The 20062-nt window shown below is 38.4% G+C and overlaps 5 protein-coding genes across 8 annotated transcripts; all 5 read left to right on the top strand.

The window, feature by feature from the left end:
- The first annotated feature begins 137 nt into the window (after window positions 1–137).
- On the top strand, window positions 138–1458 carry LOC122089114 (cytochrome c-type biogenesis protein CcmE homolog, mitochondrial-like). The gene has a single exon (XM_042658584.1). The coding sequence runs from the start codon at window positions 369–371 to the stop codon at window positions 1161–1163; it is 795 nt and encodes a 264-aa protein (XP_042514518.1). The 5' UTR covers window positions 138–368; the 3' UTR covers window positions 1164–1458.
- A 1646-nt stretch (window positions 1459–3104) lies between these two features.
- LOC122089110 (salutaridine reductase-like) lies at window positions 3105–13154 on the top strand. Of its 3 annotated transcripts, none has more exons than XM_042658579.1 (5): window positions 3105–4131; window positions 4218–4461; window positions 4552–4626; window positions 4705–4884; window positions 12599–13154. In XM_042658579.1, exons 1-5 carry the CDS (start codon window positions 4097–4099, stop codon window positions 12953–12955), a joined length of 891 nt encoding a protein of 296 aa, XP_042514513.1. In that variant the 5' UTR covers window positions 3105–4096; the 3' UTR covers window positions 12956–13154. The 3 variants fall into 3 exon arrangements, with proteins under 3 accessions (XP_042514513.1, XP_042514514.1, XP_042514512.1); XM_042658580.1 differs by lacking the exon at window positions 3105–4131 and having other exon boundaries at window positions 4138–4461; window positions 4705–4737; window positions 4831–4884; XM_042658578.1 differs by lacking the exon at window positions 3105–4131 and having other exon boundaries at window positions 4138–4461.
- Window positions 8220–10683, top strand: LOC122089113 (salutaridine reductase-like). The gene is made up of 5 exons (XM_042658582.1): window positions 8220–8338; window positions 8423–8666; window positions 8790–8864; window positions 8944–9123; window positions 10073–10683. Exons 1-5 carry the CDS (start codon window positions 8304–8306, stop codon window positions 10436–10438), a joined length of 900 nt encoding a protein of 299 aa, XP_042514516.1. The 5' UTR covers window positions 8220–8303; the 3' UTR covers window positions 10439–10683.
- Window positions 13155–15597: 2443 nt separating the features above from the next.
- LOC122089112 ((+)-neomenthol dehydrogenase-like) lies at window positions 15598–17512 on the top strand. The gene is made up of 5 exons (XM_042658581.1): window positions 15598–15746; window positions 15833–16076; window positions 16201–16275; window positions 16355–16534; window positions 16941–17512. Exons 1-5 carry the CDS (start codon window positions 15712–15714, stop codon window positions 17307–17309), a joined length of 903 nt encoding a protein of 300 aa, XP_042514515.1. The 5' UTR covers window positions 15598–15711; the 3' UTR covers window positions 17310–17512.
- Window positions 17513–18028: 516 nt separating this feature from the next.
- On the top strand, window positions 18029–20044 carry LOC122089115 (salutaridine reductase-like). Of its 2 annotated transcripts, XM_042658586.1 has the most exons (5): window positions 18029–18113; window positions 18225–18428; window positions 18502–18745; window positions 18869–18943; window positions 19778–20044. In XM_042658586.1, the coding sequence occupies exons 2-5, from the start codon at window positions 18394–18396 to the stop codon at window positions 19982–19984; spliced, it is 561 nt and encodes a 186-aa protein (XP_042514520.1). In that variant the 5' UTR covers window positions 18029–18113; window positions 18225–18393; the 3' UTR covers window positions 19985–20044. The 2 variants fall into 2 exon arrangements, with proteins under 2 accessions (XP_042514520.1, XP_042514519.1); XM_042658585.1 differs by lacking the exon at window positions 18029–18113 and having other exon boundaries at window positions 18122–18428.
- Window positions 20045–20062: the final 18 nt, after the last annotated feature.

The following is a 20062-nucleotide window of genomic DNA, read 5'->3' as shown; positions in this document are numbered from 1 at the left end:
TAATGGATCCACCAAATGCTACATAACTGTAATTACCAATATACCCTGTTTTCCTACCAATATACCCTCTAAGACCTTCCTCGTGCGTCAAACCTCTTGCCTTTTGAAAGAATAATAAAAGCCTAAACAGGGAATCGTCTAGAGATCTATTGACTAATTGTCTGAGAATGAAATTCTAGCGTTTCCTTACGATCTCTTCTGGAGAAATCTCAGGGAGGAGGTGAATTGATTTTGAACCTCTTTCTCTGGTTCTTTTCCTTCTAGGGTTTTCAATTTCTTCCACAAATTGCTCTTGAAGCTCAGGTTTTCGATCAATTAATCTATTTATTTTTCTCTCTTTACGCTTAAAATCATCTGGAGAAGTTCCAATGGCTTCCAGGTTTTGCTTACGATTCAGATCTCGTCTTCAAAGCACTCTTTCGCAATTCTCCGCCCATCGCGCCTCCCCCTTCATCGCCGTTCCTGAATCTCTACTGTCAATTACTTCTCCATCTAATCTTTCTGTCATTCCCGTCGAATTTTCCTTCTCAAGTGCTGGAATTCGGTATCTATCGACCCTCAATCGGCAACCAGTTCGCAAACGAACCGTTGACATCGGTGCCAGAGCTCGTCAGCTTCAGAACCGCCGCCTCTGGACTTACGCACTCACCTTCAGTTGCATAGCCGGGTTTATTGTAATCGTCTTGAACAATTTCCAGGACCAATTGGTGTTCTATGTCACACCTACTGATGCCATGGAGAAGTACTCTACAAACCCTTCGAAGAACAAGTTCAGGTTAGGTGGGTTGGTTCTGGAAGGGAGCGTGACCCAGCCGGCTTCGTCTCCTGATATGGAGTTTGTGGTCACAGACTTGATCACTGATATCTTGGTACGTTACCAGGGTTCACTCCCTGATTTGTTTAGGGAAGGGCACTCTGTGGTTGTTGAGGGATTCGTTCGTCCATTCTCGGGGGAGCCTAAGGAGAAGCTGGCATCGTCAGCGAGGCGTGTGTCTGCTAAGGCCTTGAGTGGAGATTGTTATTTCGCGGCAACTGAGGTTCTCGCGAAGCACGACGAGAAGTATATGCCACAGGAGGTTGCCGCGGCGATAGAGAAAAATAAAGCCAAAATTGAGGCCGAGGCCGTGGCCGAGTCTGGGCAAGGAAGAGCCAGAGTAGCTTGATTCTGGGCAACGGTATGCCAATGACTGTTTCTGCAATATTTATCCTTCCTACATCAATGGATGATCAGATGGGTTGATGGTTGATGGTGACCTAGTATAGTCTTAGATGGCATATATATTTACTGGGGAGGAGAGGCATGATTTTCTATCAATGAGAGTCTTTTGTTTTCATTTTTGTTCTTGTAATGCGGCATTATTCTCTCCTCATTCTTTTTATTTTGATTGGACGAAACAAGGAAGAAAATGTGAGACTAATTTCTGATGAATAAGAAGATGTTCTCAGGTTGACTTTGCATAATTGTTTGTAAATTGCAATTTGGAATCTTAGAAGACTCTTGTGTTTTGGTTAGAATAACTTTCTTGGAATATATGTGTTTAAGATCAACTTGATGATCAATATTTATTTGAGATCCTGATTTGGTTTGGGCTAGTAGGTAGTGATAGATGTTAGCGCTCTCTCTCATGAAATAGTTAAACTAAACTGTGTTGGAGCATCAGAACAGTAAATGGTAGACATTTTATGCATCTTTACTCATTATAGTTATATAAACAACTACAGAACTGAGGATCATAGTCTACAATGCTGTTCTAATGACCTAGATCTTTCTCTCTTAAATTTTTTTTTTCCTCTTTATTGTAAAAAGAATGAAAGTATCAGGAGATTAGGGGAGAGATTGGCCCAGATGCAACAGCTTAGCCACGAGTCTACCATGTCCTGTATGAAAATTGTATCTCACTCCATGCGCACCTTCCTATTAATACCTATGAGACAGAAACCCGCTGAGATATAGGGCACTTAAACCTCATCTCCAGTCCATTGTTGCAACAGAACAGACCTGCTGAAATATCCTTCTTTCTATAGGTGTCAGCTAATCACAAAGGGTGGCACTTCCAATATTGAACACAAGGAAAGCAAGTCCCTGATGGGGAGCTATCCAGTGACCCAGAAAGACACAATATGATATCATACCCCCTACCCTCTCCTCCACTCCTTTTTGTTTCTCCTTTCTTTGCTTCTCAGGGAAGGTGTGGCAGAAGTAAGGCAAGTTCATTTTGAGAGTTACCACCTTTTCAAGGGGCCTGTAACCATTTGCAAACATGGGCTTTACACTCCTATACCCAGAGGAGTGCAGAAGATACTACCTTCTACCTAATGCAGAAGAGATTACTTTAATATGTCATGTTTGGGTGGATTGCATTAAAAGAAGTATCTATTATTTGGCATCTACTAGATTTTCTATTGTATTCCAGTACATATGACAAAGTGAACTTCCTATAGGATCTCAAGGCTTTAAGGCTTTTTAAGCAATTGGATCAATTGAAAACAAAGATGCAAGTAGATTTAACCAACAAGAAAGTCGTGAATAGTATATATTGGGACCATGTGAGCCCATGCAGCCATTATGAGACAGTAAAATAGAGAAAGGGAGGGAGGGAGGCGAGGGGAGGGCTTAGACTAGGTATTCCCTTGACAAATGGCATCAGTAATGTTGGAAATCCACATGGGCTGCTTCAACAATCGACTAGTTCTTAATGTTTTCGGTGTTCCTAATCAGCCGGGCTCCCTGATCAAACGAATAGAAAGTTATACATAGTCTACGACCCCCCCCCCCCAAAAAAAAGAAAATTTTAACCACAACACAGGGAAATCTAATGTTTAAGAAGGTGCAGCAGGTCCTGTAAAGTTGGCGTTGTTGCCTGATGATGGCCCTTCTGGGCTATTCTTTTTCCAGAAGGAAGTGGCTTCCTTTGATTGAATATTGTTCAAGATTTCCTTTTTCTTGGTTGATGAAGGTAATCTTATTTTGGTTGAATGTTGTCCAAGACCATCTTCCTGAGAGAGAATGAAGATGGAATTACATTGTTTCCTTAATGCTATTCTCTCTCTCTCTCTCTCTCTCTCTCTCTCTCTCTCTCTCTCTCTCTCTCTCTCTCTCTCTCTCCTATTCAGTGAAATTACATATCCTCCCCTATTGTCAGAGGATAAAGACAGACACAGGTTGGTGCTAGCATATGCTATGTAGCCCAACAGGGAAATCAATTGCATTTAATCATAAGGGCCGAGTTTCCCTTCACCTATGGTGAAAGAAAAATTTTCTTCAACATGGCCATTGGTAATTGGTAATAGCAGATTGCATTAGGGAGGGGTAATTTCATAAATAGGGATAGGAATGTAATGATGACAGCGGACATCAATCATGAGGCCACATCACTTGTCAAAAAAGAATTATTCCTTTACAATAGGGGAAGGAAAACTTAATCCACTATTAAATTGGGACCAAGCATTCCTTCAATCATGGTCAAGGGAGAACCTTTGAATGGTGTACATACAGTATCATACAATAGTGAGGGATATTATTGATCATTCCTAAACAAGGGTAGATATTTATGGCCATTGATGGCTGTAAGAGAGGTGCTTTGAAGGAAAACTTTCTCCATGGTTATCTATGTTTTGCTAAGACTGGACTAATTGATTTCTAAATAATGATGTAAGGGTACTCGAAAGCAAGAACAAATTTTCTTTATCTATCGAACTGGAGATCCAACCCGGATTCATCCATTAGTAAAATCGTATCTCATCAGAATTTCAGATAAGATTTATAAAGGAAAGAAGTTAAAGGAGCTTTACTTAACACACACAGGACAGCATATGCCTGGCTTTTGCTCCTTTCAAACTAAGACAACAAAAGTCCAGTTTTCGTGTTTGACTTTGATTAGACTGCCTGGTTTTATTGAATTTTCAATAGGATGACGTAATGGCACGCGCAAGCATCACAAATTTCACTCTGATGGCTTCAGATATGTGCATCTTTTCTATCAAAGATCATTACAAATAGGTTCCTAAGCCTAAGCATATCTGTGCAATGAGCAACTAGAATAGCATTTTGCCCAGACTTGAGTTTGCCCAGCTCCATCAGTTCTCATCATCAAACATGACAGGCACCACCACAAATTCTGCATCAAAGAGGTAACAGATTCAGTTCCTTCAATGGATTTCTATCCAAGCCCATTAAAGGTTACTACTAGTTATCCTAACCAAGTGTTGTATTGCAGATTGGCAGTTGTTACAGGAGCCAATAAGGGGATTGGATTGGAGATATGTCGCCAGTTAGCCTCAAATGGTGTAGCAGTGGTTTTAACAGCAAGAGATGAGAAGAAGGGTATTGAAGCTGTTGAGAAGCTCAAAGGGTATGGACTATCTGATGTGGTTTTCCATCAGTTGGATATGAAGGACCCTGCTAGTATTGCTTCCCTTGCTCATTTCATCAAAACCCAGTTTGGAAAGCTTGATATCTTGGTAACTTTGGAATCCCATATTTTCAAGTTGCAGAAAATCCTGGCATCTTGATTAGATTGGTTAAATGATTTAAGCTGAAATTTATTGTAGGTGAACAATGCAGGTGTCTTTGGAGTCAAATTAGATGATGCTGCTTATAGAGACCTGATGGCAGTGGATGATTCTGTGAGTCTCTGATCCTCTCCTCTGTTGTTAAAGGAAAGGATTCAAACTTATGCTGAAATATTGCATTCACTTGTGCAGCCAGAAACAAAGATAGCTAAATTTAGACAAATGGTAAGGCAAACTTATGAGACAGCTGAAGAATGTCTACAAGTAAACTACTATGGCACCAAAAGAGTGACTGAAGCACTTTTTCCTGTCCTCCAGCTATCTGATTCGCCGAGAATTGTAATGGTTTCTTCCGCTGCAGGGAAGCTACAGGTATTGATATCAAAACTGGACTTGTAAGGATATTTGTAGTTACTCCTTAGAACTTCCTCCATCTGAGTTAGAAGATTGGTGAAACAAAGATATTGGTTCTGTGGATTAAACAAGCTCTTCTTGGATATAGAGTCATTCTAAAATTCCAATGCATCCCTGATTTTTTTTGGGTTGGCTACACAATTCTCTTCTATACTATAATTTCTTTAAATTCTGTGGTCGTAGAAAATCTCACACACCTGGGCCAAGGAAGTGTTAAGTGATATTGATGGCCTCACAGAAGAGAGTGGATGAAGCACTGAACAAGTTTCTAAAGGATTTTAAGGATACTCAAGGCTGGCCTGCCTATAATATGTCCAAAGCAGCTTTGAATGCTTACACAAGGATTCTATCAAAAAAGTTTCCCAAATTCCGGATAAATTGTGTCTGCCCAGGTTATGTCAAAACTGACTTTAACCTCAACACGGAAATTTACTGTTGAAGAAGGTGCAGCAGGTCCTGTAAAGTTGGCTTTGTTGCCCGATGATGGACCTTCTGGGCTATTCTTTTTCCAGAAGGAAGTGACTTCTTTTGATTGAATATTGCTCAAGATTCCTTCTGCGCTGTTCTTGTTCCAGAAGTACTGTTCTTCTTTTGGTTGAATGTTGTTCAAGATCGTCTTCCTGAGAGAGAATGAAGCTGGAATGACCTTGTTTCCATACATTGTTCTTTGCTTCTATGTATTAAGCATTTGTCCAATGATAAAATAAAGAAAGTTACAATTGGTACTGAACCAAATTTTGATTTGTTACAGTTATTAAATTCTTATTTTGCTCGGTTAAAGGCTCTTAATGTTGGCAGGAACCCAATCGCGCAGCGGAAGGGATCGGTGAAAGTAAATAGTCTTATTAATAAATCAGATATGATGGACATACATATCCAACACTTAATTCAATTACCCAGTACTATGTGCTTATAATGGAGAATATATGCATTTTCCAATGATCTGATCTTTAAACAAAACAGCGAAAAGAAAAAATAAAGAAATCCATCACAGAAAGATCAATTTGACAGTTAACGGTAAACCAAAAAGCCTTCCACCATCATCAACAACGGTATCAATATTTAACGAGAGAAAGAATGCTATTAGTCTACGTAGCATAAACTAGTGCCTCCATGTTTCTCCCTCTCCTCCCCCTCCTATGAAATGACATATTCGCCACTACCATCAAGTGAGAGATAAACACAGGGAGGCACCAACGTAAGCTACATAGCCGGATAAGGAACTCAATCTCATTTAACTATTTTCTTAGGATCAACATGGCTATGGTTAATCGGTTCCAATAAATTGCATCGCGGTGAGTTAATTTCAACTTTATAAAAATAAGGGGTAAGCATGTAATGATGACAGAAGACACCAATCATGGGCTAACATCACATGTTTTCTCCTAACTATTAAATTGGAACCGAGTAATCTTTCAGCCATAATCTAGGGAGAACCTTCAAATGGTGTCCATAAGGTATGGTGCAATAGTCAGGGTTATTTTTGATCGTAAATAGAGGTAGATATTTATGGCCATTGATGGTTTGATGGTTCTTAACCACACACAGTCAAGGAAAAGCTTCACCTATTAAATTGGGTTTTCATGGTTTGCTTCTACTGGACTAACTGATTTATAAATAATGATGTTTTTTCTCTTTTTGGCAGAATTTATAAACTTAACTAAATTAGACCTTGTATTATGGCAAGATTGCTTGATATTCCAAAAGTTTGAAAAGTTTATTTGAAGCTTTGTGAAACCTGACATATTAGTCTAGTGTTAGTGACGGAATGAAAAAACATTTTATCTTTATAAGTTATTCAACCTAAAAAAACTCAAATCAATTTAAATAGTGGGTGAACTTCCATCTCAATTCCTTTCATCCACATTTTCTCTCCCCCACTCGCTGCTGCAAACCTTTTTCGCTAAATGGGTCCGAATCGATTTTCGAAATTAAGGTTTGGCAAGGGAAACAATAACGGAACATTGTGATGGTTTAACCCAAGGGGGTAGCACAGTTGGCGAGCAACGAATTTGATACTAGCCGTAAAATCGGACATTCTAAGTTCATCTCCCACTAGGCACACCTTGGGCACTTACACAGGGGTGTTTTATGTTCTTCACTACTTTCAGTGAAAGTTGAATGGTTCTTATTTGACCTTGAAATGACCCGATCCATGCAGTTGTGGGGTTAGTATGAGCCCGCGGGACTAATTAGGCCAAAGGCCTAGATATCCGTCGTTAGCAAAAGAATGAACATTGTGATGGAAGGAACTAGGTTCCTCACAAATCCTAGCAAACTAGAGAAACAGAGCTCCTATCCTTGTGGGACTTCACGAAACCTTGAACACAATTCCAATATCTTTGGAACGGAGAAGCAAGCTTCTCCTCCTCAGGCGAATCTCTTTTCACTTTAGAAGCCTGCGTACTTGATCCTCAATATCTAACTCCAAAATGCCATTAACGGGTTTGCAAAACTATGCTAACCACAACAAAAAGAATAATGAAAAGCAAGCATAACCTTAATTTAGAAATCAATTCAGATCCATTTAGTGGAAAAGGTTGCAACAACGAGCAGAGGAGAAAATGGATTCCATATCCATGGACCAGGGACGTACGTGAATCTGTTCCGCTCTTGAGCATTTATAATCTTTTCTATTCATGACATCATTGATGATTTTTTATTCAAAATAAATAAATAAATGACAATTGACTAATGTTCTACGTCTAATAAATCTAAAATGCAAAGGTTGTCTATATAAACTTTTCAAATTTTACCAATGGGGTTGGTAGTCTTGTGGTGAAAATGCCCTCAACCCATCACCGTTCAAGTCAACTGATTGTGGGTTTGAGTCTTGACATGCACACTATCGCCCATTGGTCCTGCGGAAACCCCGCTTGCTATACGGGGGCTTGTCCATCACTACTATGGAGCACATTTTTTCCATTACCAAAAAAAAAACTTTTCACACTTCTGAAGTGTCAAACAATCTGGCCATAGTACCCCTACACAGGGGTGTCTAAGTAATTAACCCATTTTACAAAAATAATAATAATATTAATAATAAGTAACCCATTTATTAAATAATGATGTAAGGGCACACGAAAGCAATGGTCTGAAATTAAGAAGCCCATACAGTTAAGAAGAAGATTGACTTGACACTCACACAACATTAACCTTGTTTTCTAGTTTTAATCTCATTAGACTGTTTGGTTTTATTGATTTTTCAATAATATGATGTAATGGCACACGCAAGCATCACAATAATATATACATGGTTTTTACAGAATCACATTATAAATGGGCTACTACGCCTAAGCATATCTGTGCAATTAGCAACTAGAATAAAATTTTGCCCAGACTTTTTTTTCTCTATTTCATCACTTTCATCATCGAACATGACAGGCACCAACACAAACTCTGCATCAAAGAGGTAACTGATTTAGCTCCTTTAGGATTTCTAACCAGACCCATTAAATGTCACCACCAGTTATCCTAACCAAGTGTTTTGTTGCAGATTGGCAGTTGTTACGGGGGCCAATAAGGGGATTGGATTGGAGATATGTCGCCAGTTAGCCTCCAACGGTGTAGCAGTGGTTTTGACAGCCAGAGATGAGAACAGAGGTGTTGAAGCTGTTGAGAAGCTCAAAGGGTCTGGACTATCTGATGTGGTTTTTCATCAACTGGAAGTGACGGACCCTGCTAGTATCGCTTCCCTTGCTCTCTTCATCAAAACCCAGTTTGGAAAGCTTGATATCTTGGTAACTTTGGAGTTCCATATTTTAATCTGTGTCGTTATAGAGAATTCCATCAAAATCTAGTTGCAGAAAATCCTGGCATCTTGATTAGATTGATTAAATGATTTAAGCTGAAATTTGTTGTAGGTGAACAACGCAGGTGTCAATGGAGCCATATTTGATGATGCTGGTCTCGCAGCAATAATGGCAGTGGGTGATTCTGTAAGACTCTTCAGAATAACTTTTTTAATCTTAATAGGAAAGGATTAAAACTTACGCTGAAATTCTTCTACTCATGTAGCAAGAAGTTAGGGCAGCTAAATTTAAGCAACTGGCAAGGCAAACTTGTGAGACGGGCCTGGAATGTCTACAAGTGAACTACTATGGCACCAAAAAAGTGACTGAAGCACTTCTTCCTCTCCTTCAGTTATCGGATTCGCCAAGAATTGTGAATGTTTCTTCTTCTCAAGGGAAGCTACAGGTACTGGTATCGAACCTGATCTTGTAAAGATGTTGGTAGATATACCTTAGAACTTGCTCCATCTGGGTTTGAGGATTGGTGAAACAAATCTTTTGATTTGTGGATGGAAAAGCTCTTAATATGAAAATAAGAAGGAAAAAAAAAAAACCTTTGCCTTTTCGCTCAATCATTTGAATTCCATTTTCTTTAACTTGTGATGTAGTTTAGTTCAAGTAGTTTTTGTTTGTGAATTGATAAAATAGGATATAGATCACTCTGCTACATGGAGTGGTGTTGTGCTCATCTGAAAATTGATAGATGGGAAGTTACTCAAAAGAAGCAAAGAGGCTGTATGTCAAATTGGGTGGCTTATTTCAATCATATGCCTGTCATGTATGAGTTATTTCTCTTGTTTTTCAATTCTCGTTATTCAGCTCTTTTGCTTCAAACAGAATAGGACTTCCTATGGCAGTTCGATTAGTTGGTAAAGTATGTAGATCTTATGCTACGGAATCTCGGTCTGCAACCCATTCCATGATTTGGATTTCCCACTTCCAGTGTTTTGCAGGGATTGGAGTCCTTTCAACTATGAGCTTGAAACCTTGACTTACCATTAATTTGTAATGATCTTCACATTGGACTGTCTCCTTTCAACTATGAGCTTGAAACCTTGACTAACCATTAATTTGTAATGATCTTCACATTAGACTGTGTACTATCTATTAATACCTTTTACATGAATCTGGATTACCAATGGCCAAGACTGATCCAACGCTACTACCTGAAATTTTGACCATTTGCACTTGCAAGGAATTTGAGTTGTGACCCCTTCAGTCTTGGGGTTGGCTTCACAGTTCTATTCTGCCATTTAAGCACTATTCAAAAAGGACAACCCGATAATATGAGTTGATATGGACATTTATCCTTGTTAGTTTAGTTGACACCAATTTCTTTAATTCTATTGTTGCAGAGAATCTCACACACCTGGGTTAAAGAAGTGCTAAGTGATATAGATGGTCTCACAGAAGAGAGAGTGGATGAGGCACTGACCAAGTATCTAAAGGATTTCAGGGAGGGTTTAATAGATACTCAAGGCTGGCCTGCCTATAGTATATCCAAAGCAGCTTTGAATACCTACACAAGGATTCTATCAAAAAAGTTGCCCAAATTCCGGATAAATTGTGTTGGCCCGGGTTTTGTTAAGACTGACCTTAACTGCAACACAGGAGAATTTACTGTTGAAGAAGGTGCAGCAGGTCCTGTAAAGTTGGCTTTGTTGACTGATGATGGCCCTTCTGGGCTATTCTTTTATCAGAAGGAAGTGTCTTCTTTCTGATTGAATATTGTTCAGGATAATTTTTTTTTTTCTTTTCTTTTTTTCCTGGTTGGGGGAATAGGATGAAGATCATCTTCTTTTGGTTGAATGATGTTCTAGACCATCTTCCTGGGAGAGAATAAAGATGGAATTGCCTTGTCTCGATACATAGTTCTTTGCTTCTATGTATTATCTCTCTAATGATGAAAAAATATTGGCACTGAAGAATCAAATAATTTTGATTTGATTTTGTTATTAAATTCTTAGTTTGCTTGGTTAGATTAGTTTACAAATGTAGTCTTTATTTATTCAAATAGATTTTGCTTCCCATTAAGCTTCAATTGGAAAACTGAAAAACACAGTACTAGTTTACTTTTTGCTTCAATTCGAGATTTTGAGGTCAGACAACACTTCTTAATCTCAGTTTTCAAAGACAGATAGAAGCATTTGAAGGAAAGGAGGCTCTGAAAGTGCCACTATTTGGCATTAACTGGGAAATTGGTAGAGATTTTAGAATAAGATTTTTTCGCATAGCCTCAATGTAGAGCAACAAAAGAGTCACTGTTGCATTTTTTTACTATGAATCTGTTTGCAAACAATTATAATCAAATAATGGTAATCAAAGGTATGAATTTCTCTAAATGAATACTCTGATGATCTGATCTGATATATAAACAAAACAGTGGAAAAGGAGAGGAAAAAAAATGAAGAAAAAGAATCAAAGAAATCCATCATCCGATAGTTTCTATAAACCAGTGTCTCCTACCATCATCAGCAGTTGATCCAGCTGGGTAGTTTATACTAGTTAAGGCCTTTAGGGTGCCATAAAAGCCCAATCGGCCCAAACCTACCTTAACCCGCCTTGGGCATGGGGTAAGCACTCAGCCCTACACTGGGGCTGCGCTTGGGATGGAATTTTCAAGCCCGATGCAGGGCCGGGTCTGGGTTGAGGATGGCCCAGCCCAACCAAATGTATGCAATAAATGTATATTTTTAAATATAATAAATATATTACATTCCTACATTAATATATAATATATCATACTTTTTAAATGTCTTTATTTACTATCAACAACTTTTTGTCATCACACTACCCACATCTATCTTTACTCTTCTTTTTTTTTTTTTTTTTGGGAAGACATTGTTGGCTTTCAAAGTTTGAGAATGAGCAGGTTGATGGTCTCTCTCTCATCCAAACGGCAATATAGAGGGACTCTCATGGTCTATTAGGGCCAACCTGGCCCAATTAGGGCTGGGCTAAGTTGGGCTGATCCTAACAGAATTGAGCTTGGGCTCAACCTAAACTAGAATTTGGCTGGCCTGGGCTGAGTTAAGAGACCTTACAAGGGTTAGGCTTTAAAACCCAGCCCAATTCAGCCCATTGACACCCTTAATGCTATTCTCTCTCTCTCTCTCTCTCTCTCTCACTCAGTGAAATTACATATCCTCCCCTATTGTCGGGGGACAAAGACAGACACAAGATGGTGCTAGCATATGCTATGTAGCCCAATAGGGAAATCAATTGCATTTAATCATAAGGGCCGAGTTTCCCTTCACCTATGGTGAAAGAAAAATTTTCTTCAACATGGCCATTGGTAATTGGTAATAGCAGATTGCATTAGGGAGGGGTAATTTCATAAATAGGGATGAGAATGTAATGATGACAGCGGACATCAATCATGGGGCCACATCACTTTTCCAAAAAGAATTATTCCTTTACAATAGGGGAAGGAAAACTCAATCCACTATTAAATTGGGACCAAGTATTTCTTCAATCATGGTCAAGGGAGAACCTTTGAATGGTGTACATACAGTATCATACAATAGTGAGGGATATTATTGATCATTCCTAAACAAGGGTAGATATTTATGGCCATTGTTGGCTGAAAGAGAGGTGCTTCGAAGGAAAACTTTCTCCATGGTTATCTATGTTTTGCTAAGACTGGACTAATTGATTTCTAAATAATGATGTAAGGGTACTCGAAAGCAAGAACAAATTTTCTTTATCTATCTACAAGTACTGCAAGAAGATTGGTGAAACAAAGATATTGGTTCTGGGGATTAAATAAGCTCTTCTTGGATATAGAGTCATTCTAAAATTCCCATGCATCCCTGACCTTTTTTGGGTTGGCTACACAATTCTCTTCTATACTATAATTTCTTTAAATTCTGTGGTTGTAGAAAATCTCACACACCTGGGCCAAGGAAGTGTTAAGTGATATTGATGGCCTCACAGAAGAGAGAGTGGATGAAGCACCGAACAAGTTTCTAAAGGATTTTAAGGATACTCAAGGCTGGCCTGCCTCTGATATGTCCAAAGCAGCTTTGAATGCTTACACAAGGGTTCTATCAAAAAAGTTTCCCAAATTCCGGATAAATTGTGTCTGCCCAGGTTATGTCAAAACTGACTTTAACCTCAACACAGGGATATCTACTATTGAAGAAGGTGCAGCAGGTCCTGTTAAGTTGGCTTTGTTGCCCGATGATGGACCTTCTGGGCTATTCTTTTTCCAGAAGGAAGTGACTTCTTTTGATTGAATATTGCTCAAGATTCCTTCTGCGCTGTTCTTGTTCCAGAAGTACTGTTCTTATTTTGGTTGAATGTTGTTCAAGATCGTCTTCCTGAGAGAGAATGAAGCTGGAATGAACTTGTTTCCATACATTGTTCTTTGTTTCTATGTATTAAGCATTTGTCCAATGATAAAATGAAGAAAGGTACAATTGGTACTGAACCAAATCTTGATTTGTTACAGTTATTAAATTCTTATTTTGCTCGGTTAGATTTGTTCCTTTCTATTACCTTCGATTGAAGAACTCACAAAAAAAAAAAAAAAAAAAAAAAAAAAAAAAGAGGATTAAAGGCTCTTAATGTTGGCAGGAACCCAATTCTGCTGTGGAAGGGATCAGATTGGGCATAAATGAAAATAAATAGTCTTATTAATAAATCGGATTTGATGGACATACATAATCAACACTTAATTCAAGTACCCAGTACTATGTGCTTAAAATGGAGAATTTATGCATTTTCCAATGATCTGATCTATAACCAAAACAGCGAAAAGAAAAAATAAAGAAATCCATCACAGAAAGATCAATTTGACCGTTACTGTAAACCAGAAAGTCTTCCACCATCATCAACAATAGTATCAATATTTAACTAGAGAAAGAATGCTATCAAGGTACGTAGCGTAAGCTAGTGCCTCCATGTTTCTCCTTTTCCTCTTTCCTATGAAATGACATATCTGCCACTACTATCAGAGGAGAGATGAATACAGGGAGGCACCAACGTAAGCTACATAGCCGGATAGGGAACTTAATCTCATTTAACTATTTTTTTAAGATCAACATGGCTATGGTTAATCGGTTCCATCAAATTACATCAGCGTGAGTTAATTTCAACTTTATAAAAATAAGAGGTATGAGTGTAATGATGACAAAAGGCACCAATCATGAGCTAACACATCACATATATACTCTAGCTATTTCAAATGATGTCCATGAGATATCGTGCAATGGTGGGAGTTATTTTGGATCTTTCATAAATAGAGGCGGATATTTATTGACATTGATGGTTTGATGGTTCTTGACCACACAAGGTCAAGGAAAAGCTTTACCTATTAAATTGGGTTTTCATGGTTTGCTCCTACTGGACTAACTGATTTATATATAATGATGTTTTTTTCTCTTTTGGCAGAATTTATAAAAGACTTAACTAAATTAGACCTTGTATTATGGCGAGATTGCTTGATATCTCAAAAGTTTGAAAAGTTTATTTGAAGCTTTATGAAACCTGACAATATTAATCTGGTGGTAGCAATGGAATAAAAAAACCATTTTATCTTTATAAGTTATTCAACCTAAAAAACTCATATCAATTTAAGTAGTGGGTGAACTTCCATCTCAATTCCTTTCATCCACTTTTTCTCTACCCCACTCACTGCTGCAAACATTTTTCACTAAATGGGTCGGAAGCGATTTCGAAATTAAGGTTTGGCAAGGGAAACGATAACAGAACATTGTGCCCAAGGGGGTAGCACAGTTGGTGAGCAACGAACTTGGCACGAGCCGTAAAGTCGGACGTCCTAAGTTCGAGTCCCACTAGGTACACCTTGGGTCACTCACACGGGGGTGTTTAGTGCTCTTCACTGCTTTTAGTGAAAGTTGAATGATTCTCATTTAACCTCGGAATATCCGTCGTTAGCAAAAAAAAAGAAAACATTGTGATGGAAGGAACTACTCACAAGTCCTAGCAAACTAGAGAAACAGAGCTCCTATCCTTGTGGGACTTCACGAAACCCTGAACACAGTTCCACTACTTTGGAACGGAGAAGCAAGCTTCTCCTCCTCAGGCGAATCTCTTTTCACTTTAGAAGCCTACATACTCGATCCTCAATATCTAACTCCAAAATGCCATTAACGGGTTTGCAAAACTCTACTGACCACAAAAAAAAAAAAAAGCAAGCATAACCTTAATTTAGAAATCAATTCGGATCCATTTAGCAGAAAATGTTGCAACAACGAGCAGAGGAGAAAATAGATTCCATATCCACGGATCAAGGACGTACGTGAATGTGATTCGCTCTTGGGCATTTATAATCTTTTCATTTCATGACATCATCGATATTTTTTATTCAAAATAAATAAATAAATGACGATTGACTAATGTTCTAGTTCTAATAAATCTAAAATGCAAAGGTTGTCTATATAAAATTTTCAAACTTTACCAATGGGGTTGGTAGTCTTGTGATGAAAATGCCCTCAACCCATCACCATTCAAGTCAACTGATTGTGGAACTATCGCCCATTGATCTTGCGAAATCCCTGCTTCCAGTACGGGGATCACTACCATGGAAGACCCTTTTTCTATTACCAAAAAACTACTTTTCAAACTTTTGTAGTGTAGTACAGCTACACAGGGGTGTATAAGTAATAACCCATTTTACCAAAAAATAATAATAATAATTAACCCATTTATTAAATAATGATGTAAGGGCACACGAAAGCAATGGTCTGAAATTAAGAAACTGATACAGTTAAGAAGAAGGTTTACTTCACACTCACACAACATTGACCTGGTCTTCTTGTTTTAATCTGATTAGAATGACTGGTTTTATTGATTTTTCAATAGTATGATGTAATGGCACACGCAAGCATCACAATAATATATACATGGTTTTTATAAAATCACATTATAAATAGGCTCCTAAGCCTAAGCATATCTGTGCAATTAGCAACTAGAATAAAATTTTGCCCAGACTTGGTTTTCTCTATTCCATCACTTCTCATCATCGAACATGACAGGCACCAACACAAACTCTGCATCAAAGAGGTAACTGATTTAGCTCCTTTAATGGATTTCTAACCAGACCCATTAAATGTCACCACCAGTTATCCTAACCAAGTGTTATGTTGCAGATTGGCAGTTGTTACAGGGGCCAATAAAGGGATTGGATTGGAGATATGTCGCCAGTTAGCCTCCAACGGTGTAGCAGTGGTTTTGACAGCCAGAGATGAGAACAGGGGTGTTGAAGCTGTTGAGAAGCTCAAAGGGTCTGGACTATCTGATGTGGTTTTTCATCAACTGGAAGTGACGGACCCTGCTAGTATTGCTTCCCTTGCTCTCTTCATCAAAACCCAGTTTGGAAAGCTTGATATCTTGGTAACTTTGGAGTTCCATATTTTTATTTGTATCGTTACAGAGAATTCCATCAAAACCTAGTTTCAGAAAATCCTGGCATCTTAATTTAGATTGGTTAAATGATTTAAGCTGAAATTTGTTGTAGGTGAACAATGCAGGTGTCAATGGAGCCATATTTGATGATGCTGGTCTCGCAGCAATAATGGCAGTGGGTGATTCTGTAAGACTCTTCAGAATAACTTTTTTAATCTTAATAGGAAAGGATTAAAACTTACGCTGAAATTCTTCTACTCATGTAGCAAGAAGTTAGGGCAGCTAAATTTAGGCAACTGGTAAGGCAAACTTGTGAGACGGGCCCGGAATGTCTACAAGTGAACTACTATGGCACCAAAAAAGTGACTGAAGCACTTCTTCCTCTCCTTCAGTTATCGGATTCGCCAAGAATTGTGAATGTTTCTTCTTCTCAAGGGAAGCTACAGGTACTGGTATCGAACCTGATCTTGTAAAGATATTGTGAATGTTCTAAGGTGGTCAGTAGACTCAGGTACATCTTAGAACTTGCACCCTTCTTTTCCCTCAACAATTTGAATCTCATCATTCCAAGCAACATATACCCCTCCAAAGACCTTGCAGTACCTGGAGCCTCGCGCACTGGGTATGCCCTTGTCATGAATCTAAGCAATGAATTTTGGTGGCATCTGCTTTGTAGTGTTGCGTGCTAAACTTAGGTCAACTCCATAAACCATTCTCAGTTATTCAGGGTTGGCTGCAGAATTCTATTCTGCCACTTGAGCACTATCCCTCTTCCTTTAAAAGATGATTTGGTATGGATACTATGCTAATTCAGTTTAATTGAATATAATTTCTCTAATTCTGTTGTTGCAGAACATCTCAGTCACCTGGGCTAAGGATGTGCTAAGTGATACTGATGGCCTCACAGAAGAGAGAGTGGATGAAGCAGTGAACAAGTATCTTAAGGAATTCAAGGAGGGTTTAATAGAAACTAAAGGCGGGCCTGCATATTGCATGTCCAAAGCAGTTTTGAATGCCTACACAAGGATTCTATCAAAAAAGTTTCCCAAATTCCGGATAAATTGCGTCTGCCCAGGTTATGTCAAATCTGATTTTAACCTCAACACAGGGAAATTTACTATTGAAGAAGGTGCAGCAGGTCCTGTTAAGTTGGCTTTGCTGCCTGATGATGGCCCTTCTGGGCTATTCTTTTTCCAGAAGGAAGTGACTTCCTTTGATTGAATATTGTTCAAGATTTCCTTTTTCTTGTTGGGGGGTTGGGGATGAAGATCATCTTATTCTGGTTGAATTTTGTTCAAGATCTTCTTCCTGAGAGAGAATAAAGCTAGAATTACCTTATTTCCATACAAAGTTCTTTACTTCCTATGTATTACATATTTGTCCAGTAATGAAATAAAGACTGTTACAATTGGTACTGAACCAAATAATTTTTATTTGATACAGTTATTGAATTCTTAGTTATATTTACTCAAATGGACATTGCTTTCCATTGCTTTTAATTGAAGAACATACTTCTTATTTCGGAGTAGCATGCAGTTTTTTCAGTTGGTCTCTCTTAAGTGGAAGAGATGGAGTTGAAAATTTTTAAAGAAGGGATCCAACATGTTGACGTTGGTCTCTCTCAAGTGGAAGAGATGGAGTTGACATTTTTTGAAGAGGGAATCCAACATGTTGACGATATTATTCAAAAGCCGTTTCAACTATACTGGATGAAATCACCGTATAAGATTCACCCGTACTACCTTCGCTCCAAAGAATGAAAAACTTAATTGATTTGACTTTACGTTCCTTATATTTTCATCACTTCTACCTTATCTAGGGTTGTCATTACTTTTACCTTATCTGGGGTTGACGTGGTGCCTTTTTATACTTGTGCCAGTCTTTTTGTTCCTATTTATTTAAAAAAAAAAAAATTTGTCCGAACTTTCCACCACAAATTTTACAAACTTAACGTTGTGTGGCCTCTAAACTCCAAATTGATGAAGCCACTGGAGTCACTGGAATGACTTCTCAATTGCGATAAAGGTACTCTTCCCATTTTCCACTATGGTGGGCGAGCGGCTTCAAAGTTTTGAAGATATTTATGATTTCCTCTTTCTTTATTGGAGTTGTAAGAAAGCAGGTTTTGGTCGGCAGCGCTTATTGAAGAACAGAACCAAGCCTGCGTCATTCGCTATTGATCGAAGAAAACCAAGCGAATGGCGAAATGTCAGCTCTGCGATCGATAGGGAGAGAGTGGCCTACGATCAGCTAGCTCAACCGTTGCTTGCTTGTTGGTTGATATTTTTCTTAAACTGTGTCGAACATGGCAGAGACCAACACAAATTCTACATCAAAGAGGTAATTGATTCAGCTCCAAAGCAGACCCATTTAAGGCTACCGCCAGTTATCCTAACCAAGAGTTGTATTGCAGATTAGCAGTTGTTACAGGAGCCAATAAAGGGATTGGATTGGAGATATGTCGCCAATTAGCCTCCAATGGTGTAGCAGTGGTTTTGACAGCCAGAGATGAGAAGAAAGGTGTTGAAGCTGTTGAGAAGCTCAAAGGGTCTGGACTATCTGATGTGGTTTTTCATCAGCTGGATGTGAAGGACCCTGCTAGAATTGCTTCCCTAGGTCATTTCATCAAAACCCATTTTGGAAAGCTTGATATCTTGGTAATTTTGGAATCCCATATTTTTATTTGTATCATTACAGAGAATTTCATCAGAATCTATTTGCAGAAAATCCTGGCATCTTGCTTTTATTGATTAAATGATTTGAGCTGAAATTTGTTCTAGGTGAACAATGCAGCTGTCTCTGGAATCAAAATAGATGATGATGCTTGTGAAGCCCTAATGACAATAGATGCTTCTGTAAGTCTCTGACTCTCTCCTTTGTTGTTAATGTTTGTGGTTACAAGCTTTATATTCTGTACCTCATAAGATGGTTATGTTAAAAAAGACTCCTAGATTCTTACCCATTACCAGATTATCTTCTGTTCAAATCTTTGGAATGATTACAGGTTCCAAGTTTAACTCACTCTTATTACTTGTGATAAACTGTTCCTAGAATGACTACATTTAACATAAATGTGTGTGTTTTCGTGTGAGTGACAGAGAAAAAATGACTAGGATTTGCATGGTATGGTAGCGAAAGAGTACTCTATAATACCATCAAGTCTTGTGCCTATGCTTTGGGCCAGTCATGTTTGAGACTAGCTCATGTATTAGGTTGGCCAGATCAAAGGTTGCCCCTGCCACGAATTCCAATCCATTCAAGAACAGTATTGAGCCATTCAGATGCATATAAATCCTTTTGAGGTTTTCAGAGATGTCACTGGTGTGGCATATTTCACATTCACCAGTTGGGGGCTTGATAGTTCGATGCTCCAGTAGAACATTTCCTTTAGGGATTCTCAGGGGCATGATAGTTTATTAGTTAGTCAGAGGAATAACCTGCTCAACATTGGGGGATTTGTTGAGAAATTTTGTGCTATTATCAAAACCGATCGGGTTTGTTCTCTTCTGTAAATTTGTTTGTTTTACCTTTTAGGATGCCTCTTCAGAGTTTGTATTCTTGGGCTCTTGAACTCTTCTTTCCCCCTTTTAATAAAATTCTATTTTCAGTAAAAAAAAAAAAAGGAATTAATTGCTTAATCCTAACAGGAAAGGATGAAAACTTATACTGAAAAGTTTCTACTCATGCAGCAAGAAGTTAAGGAAGCTAAATTTAGACAACTGGCAAGGCAAACATATGAGACGGCCCAAGAATGTGTACAAGCAAACTACTATGGAACCAAAAGAGTGACTGAAGCACTTCTTCCTATCCTTCAGTTATCTGATTCACCGAGAATTGTAAATGTTTCTTCCTCATCAGGGAGGCTACAGGTACTGGTATCGAACCTGATCTTGTAAAGATGTTGGTAGATATACCTTAGAACTTGCTCCATCTGGGTTTGAGGATTTGTGGATGGAAAAGCTCTTATAAAAAAA

Source organism: Macadamia integrifolia, chromosome 9 (genome assembly GCF_013358625.1).
Source record: "Macadamia integrifolia cultivar HAES 741 chromosome 9, SCU_Mint_v3, whole genome shotgun sequence".
Lineage (NCBI taxonomy): Eukaryota > Viridiplantae > Streptophyta > Magnoliopsida > Proteales > Proteaceae > Macadamia > Macadamia integrifolia.
The sequence above is the reverse complement of the archived record's forward strand: the minus strand, read 5'-3'. Positions and strand labels throughout refer to the sequence as shown.

Coding starts and splice junctions, on each gene's coding strand:
- LOC122089114 (XM_042658584.1), top strand. CDS start 369: ATGGCTTCCAGGTTTTGCTTACGATTCAGATCTCGTCTTCAAAGCACT.
- LOC122089112 (XM_042658581.1), top strand. CDS start 15,712: ATGACAGGCACCAACACAAACTCTGCATCAAAGAG. Junction 15,747..15,832: donor ACAAACTCTGCATCAAAGAG/GTAACTGATTTA, acceptor GTTATGTTGCAG/ATTGGCAGTTGTTACAGGGG. Junction 16,276..16,354: donor TAATGGCAGTGGGTGATTCT/GTAAGACTCTTC, acceptor CTACTCATGTAG/CAAGAAGTTAGGGCAGCTAA.
- LOC122089113 (XM_042658582.1), top strand. CDS start 8,304: ATGACAGGCACCAACACAAACTCTGCATCAAAGAG. Junction 8,339..8,422: donor ACAAACTCTGCATCAAAGAG/GTAACTGATTTA, acceptor GTTTTGTTGCAG/ATTGGCAGTTGTTACGGGGG. Junction 9,124..10,072: donor CTTCTCAAGGGAAGCTACAG/GTACTGGTATCG, acceptor CTATTGTTGCAG/AGAATCTCACACACCTGGGT.
- LOC122089115 (XM_042658586.1), top strand. CDS start 18,394: ATGGCAGAGACCAACACAAATTCTACATCAAAGAG. Junction 18,746..18,868: donor TTGGAAAGCTTGATATCTTG/GTAATTTTGGAA, acceptor AATTTGTTCTAG/GTGAACAATGCAGCTGTCTC. Junction 18,944..19,777: donor TAATGACAATAGATGCTTCT/GTAAGTCTCTGA, acceptor CTACTCATGCAG/CAAGAAGTTAAGGAAGCTAA.
- LOC122089110 (XM_042658578.1), top strand. CDS start 4,153: ATGGATTTCTATCCAAGCCCATTAAAGGTTACTACTAGTTATCCTAAC. Junction 4,462..4,551: donor TTGGAAAGCTTGATATCTTG/GTAACTTTGGAA, acceptor AATTTATTGTAG/GTGAACAATGCAGGTGTCTT. Junction 4,627..4,704: donor TGATGGCAGTGGATGATTCT/GTGAGTCTCTGA, acceptor TCACTTGTGCAG/CCAGAAACAAAGATAGCTAA.